This window comes from Zingiber officinale, chromosome 9B, assembly GCF_018446385.1.
Source record: "Zingiber officinale cultivar Zhangliang chromosome 9B, Zo_v1.1, whole genome shotgun sequence".
Classification (NCBI taxonomy): Eukaryota; Viridiplantae; Streptophyta; class Magnoliopsida; order Zingiberales; family Zingiberaceae; genus Zingiber; species Zingiber officinale.
Genome location: NC_056003.1, coordinates 81,256,988 through 81,260,925, shown reverse-complemented (window position 1 = coordinate 81,260,925; position 3,938 = coordinate 81,256,988). Strand labels below are relative to the sequence as shown.

Here is a 3,938-nt window from a genome sequence, read left to right as displayed (position 1 = left end):
TGTTCACGAACATTAACGAGCTAAACACATATGTGTTCAAACTTATTTGTTTAGTTTAACGAGTTGTTCAAGTTTTTTTGTTTAATTAATCTTAAACGAACATAAACAGACTCTTACCAAGCCGAACAATAAACTTATTCACGAACATTTGATTCATTTATAGCCTTAGATATGATCAGGTGTCGACCTTTGCAACTCGATGGGAAATTTTACGTCATTTTTAGCTACGTACACATGTTTAGGGTTGTAAACAAGCTGAGCTGAGCTGAGCTGAGCTGAGCTTTGGGGTGTTCAAGCTTGTTTGATAAGGTAACCAAATTGAGCTGAGCTGAACTTAAAATGAACCAAGTTTTTGAAATGAGTGTTCAAGCTTGACTTGGCTTATTTTTTATGAGCTTGAGCTTGTTTGAAGTTTGACTTGAGTTTGGTTCGTTTAGATGTTATTAAGCTCTCAATTCAAGCTTGGCTTGAGCCTGGTTCGAGTTTGGTTTGTTTAGATTTTATCAAGCTCTCAATTTAAGATTGTTTGATTGTTTGAAACTTTTAGTTGTTTGATTGGTTATTGAGTTTGATAATTTAAATTTATTTATTTATTTTATTATTTATTTAGCATATTTAAAAGAGTTTTATTAATAAATATGATTCGTTAACATTGTTCACAAACGTTGTTCACGAACGTTATTCACGAACGTTAACGAGTTGAATACATATGTATTCAAGCTTATTTGTTTAACTTAACGAACTGTTCAAGCTTATTTGTTTAATTAATATTATGTATATTGAACGGACATAAACAAGCTCTTACCAAGCCGAACATTAAGTTTGTTCACGAACGCTTAGTTATTTACAACCCTACATATGTTTACAGGGTTAGAGAGATAAGATACAAAGATGAATTTGAGATTAAAACCTAGATTAAAATGTCCTGATTCTACACATGAAAATCCAAGCAAAGGGTGTGATAGAATTAGCTTGAATTCTAACTAGTCAATGATTTTTGAAATTTAAGTTTCTTTTGCTTCTTAAGCTATTTGCATATGTAAATATATATAAACTTATGCATAACTCAAATTAATATTCACGTCTTGTTACTAGCAAACTCTCTTTGTAGTTTCATTATCACGCCATATTAATTTTGTGGATTGACAGTAATGTATATGCTGATGAAGTAACAAAATTCTATGAACTACACAAATGCTGAGGCAATAAAAAGACAAAGACAATAACACAATAAAAATAAAAACTAATTAAGAGCAGTAATTAGATCTTACCTAGGCTGCAGGTATATATTGATAGGCATGCCTGTTTTTTTTTTCCTCTTTTGGTGTTGATACTGAGGCAGGTCAGGTGATGAAACTTCTTCCTAATTAATCAAATAAAAATTAGAACATAAATAACGAGCAAACCAAAATTTGATTTAAGCAAAGTAAGTCTCGATCGATTGATCAGCAAATCATTAATGATATGGTAGATGTAAATTAAACAAATTATGCTTACAACTTCATAGAATATTGAAATTAATTATATATGAGTACATAAACAGGAATCATAAGCTGTTTAATAAATACTTATAGTACACATCCATCCATGTATTCTTTGGTCGCACGTAGAGATCTAAAGTTGAGGACTTTTATCCCTAATCATTGACGCCGCCGGCAACCGCAATCCCGCCGGAGTCGTCTCCTTAATGCCGGCTGATTCAGAACAGCAGTCCAAGTTGACTCCGAAGAGCCTGACTCGTTTCGCTCGGCCGCTGCCGCCAGCCACCTGTTCGCAGAAATGCCCGACAGAATTGATCCCCTGCACTTGCCCTGCCGCCGGTGGCAGCGGCGGCAGTCGTAAGTAGCTCCACGGGAGCGGCTGAAGGGGAGGGAAAGAGAAAGAGAAAGCTCTGATGAGCGGCCTGTAATTGTCGCAACAATTGACATAGCAATTAACATTATTCGTGCGCTTCTGGCGCCTGCAGTCGATGAAGAAGAGTTGGTGGTTGCGCGCGAAGGAGACGGTGTCTCCGGCGAGGAGGTTTTTGTCCTTGACGAAGCGGCTCCATCCTTTGGTGATGACGTAGCTCTGGCTGCTGCCCCAGTAGGAGTAGCGGAAGCGCCAGGCGCGACCGGTACGAGCGTCCTCGAAGCTCAGCAACACCCCCTTAGTGGTCTCGGAACCAGCCGATGCCGGCGCCGGGAAATGCCTCTCTGCCTGCTGCTTTGGGATCACCAGCCGGTTCAGCTTCCCGACGTCGCTCGGCGTCACCACCTTCTCGAACATCAACTCCCTGCAGTTAGTATCGCTCTCCATGTTGAGGAATTGCAGAGAAGGGAGAGGAGATATGAAAAGAGAGAGGAGGAGGAAGAGCACAAGTTAAAGGTGTGAAAGGTACGTGAGAGAGGAGTGAGTGGAGGGGGGAAGGTAGTGGGCCGGGAGGGACCATGAATCATTCATGTCACTGAGCTAGCTTGCTAGCTAGCTCATGTGAGGGGCTACACGTAGTCGATCATCAACTACCTAGCTAACTTGACAACAAAATTAAGCTCCTCTATTTTGTTATGAAATCGGTGAAAATGATGTACTGAGTACGTGACTTTGATATTGATTGAGCAGACTTCGGGTTGACAAAAATAACTCTGAACGATCTTATATGTCAAAAGGAACGTAACAACCAAGCCAGGGAGGGGTCCCGGTGCAGACACTCGACGCTCAAGTCAGTGAATGCTCGGTGGAAGGCAGTGAACAATAGTAAATGAATAATGCATATAACGTATCTGCGCTTGTAGATGGAGACCCCCTTTTATAATGTTACTGTTTGTCTGTGCATGAATCTTAAAGTGTTTAAAAAAAAAAACAAACCATAAAGATATGCTCTGTTACCTTTCCTAAAATAGACCCGTAATCTCTGCATTTAACAGAGTAGAAGCTTCTAGTTGACAACTTGCATATGGAATATTCTGTCATTCGTGACACAAAACGTCAAAAAAGAATGTGAGATCGTTGGGTTGAGGGACGCTCAAGTCAGTGAATGCTCGGTGGAAGGCAGTGAACAATAGTAAATGAATAATGCATATAACGTATATGCGCCTGTAGATGAAGACCCCCTTTTATAATGTTACTGCTTGTCTGTGCATGAATCTTAAAGTGTTTTCAAAAAAGAACAAACCATAAAGATATGCTCTGTTATCTTTCCTAAAATAGATCCGTAATCTCTGCATTTAACAGAGTAGAAGCTTCTAGTTGACAACTTGCATATGGAATATTCTTTGTCATTCGTGACACAAAATGTCAAAAAAAAATGTGAGATCGTTGGGTTGAGGGACTCTTAATATGCTTAGTTAGTAAATCGAACGAATCCCCTCTGTAGTCCGATCGATTGTAGCTTGCAAGAGCAATCAGGTCGGATTTGAGAAATATTATTAGGGACTCATCCTACACTCAGCCGCTCCGATCAGACAAAGTATCCAGTTTGTCCGGTCAGATCATAGGTCCGATCGCTTAGATTATTTACCTGAAATAGCTAACCATGATATCCTTGAGTGATATAAAGAGACTTGACTCTGAATAGTATTGACTCAGCTTGAGAGTTTTATTAATACTAAGGGACTTAGTGTCCGATCGATATAAGGGTCCGGTCGGACAACCTCTTATCTTAGATGATCAACTGCACTGGCTCGAGTGCTAGTCCCTCCTTAACTTTAACTGTTATATTAACCGGCCTTCTAGACTTTAATCCGAATTGGAGGACCATCTTATTGGTCGTATCATTATATTGCTCATATAAAACCTCTCCAAATCTAATTTATTTACCATTGAATCAAATAACCATATATAATATATATTATGATCGAAGTAAGTGTTCTATGGATATAGAGGTTTAGTGTTGAAGGAAGTTGAATGATCTATATGAAAGGTTGACTGGTTCAACCCGGCCGGTCTGTCCAAATTGC

At 39.2% G+C, this 3,938-nt stretch overlaps 1 protein-coding gene across 1 annotated transcript; it reads right to left on the bottom strand.

Annotated features, from left to right (window-relative positions):
- Window positions 1–1,441: 1,441 nt before the first annotated feature.
- LOC122025223 (B3 domain-containing protein Os06g0107800-like) lies at window positions 1,442–2,309 on the bottom strand. Its single transcript, XM_042583991.1, has one exon. The coding sequence runs from the start codon at window positions 2,296–2,298 to the stop codon at window positions 1,615–1,617; it is 684 nt and encodes a 227-aa protein (XP_042439925.1). The 5' UTR covers window positions 2,299–2,309; the 3' UTR covers window positions 1,442–1,614.
- Between the last annotated feature and the right edge of the window lie 1,629 nt (window positions 2,310–3,938).

Excerpts from the sequence above, each read along its gene's own strand:
- LOC122025223 (XM_042583991.1), bottom strand. The coding sequence starts at position 2,298 with ATGGAGAGCGATACTAACTGCAGGGAGTTGATGTTCGAGAAGGTGGTG.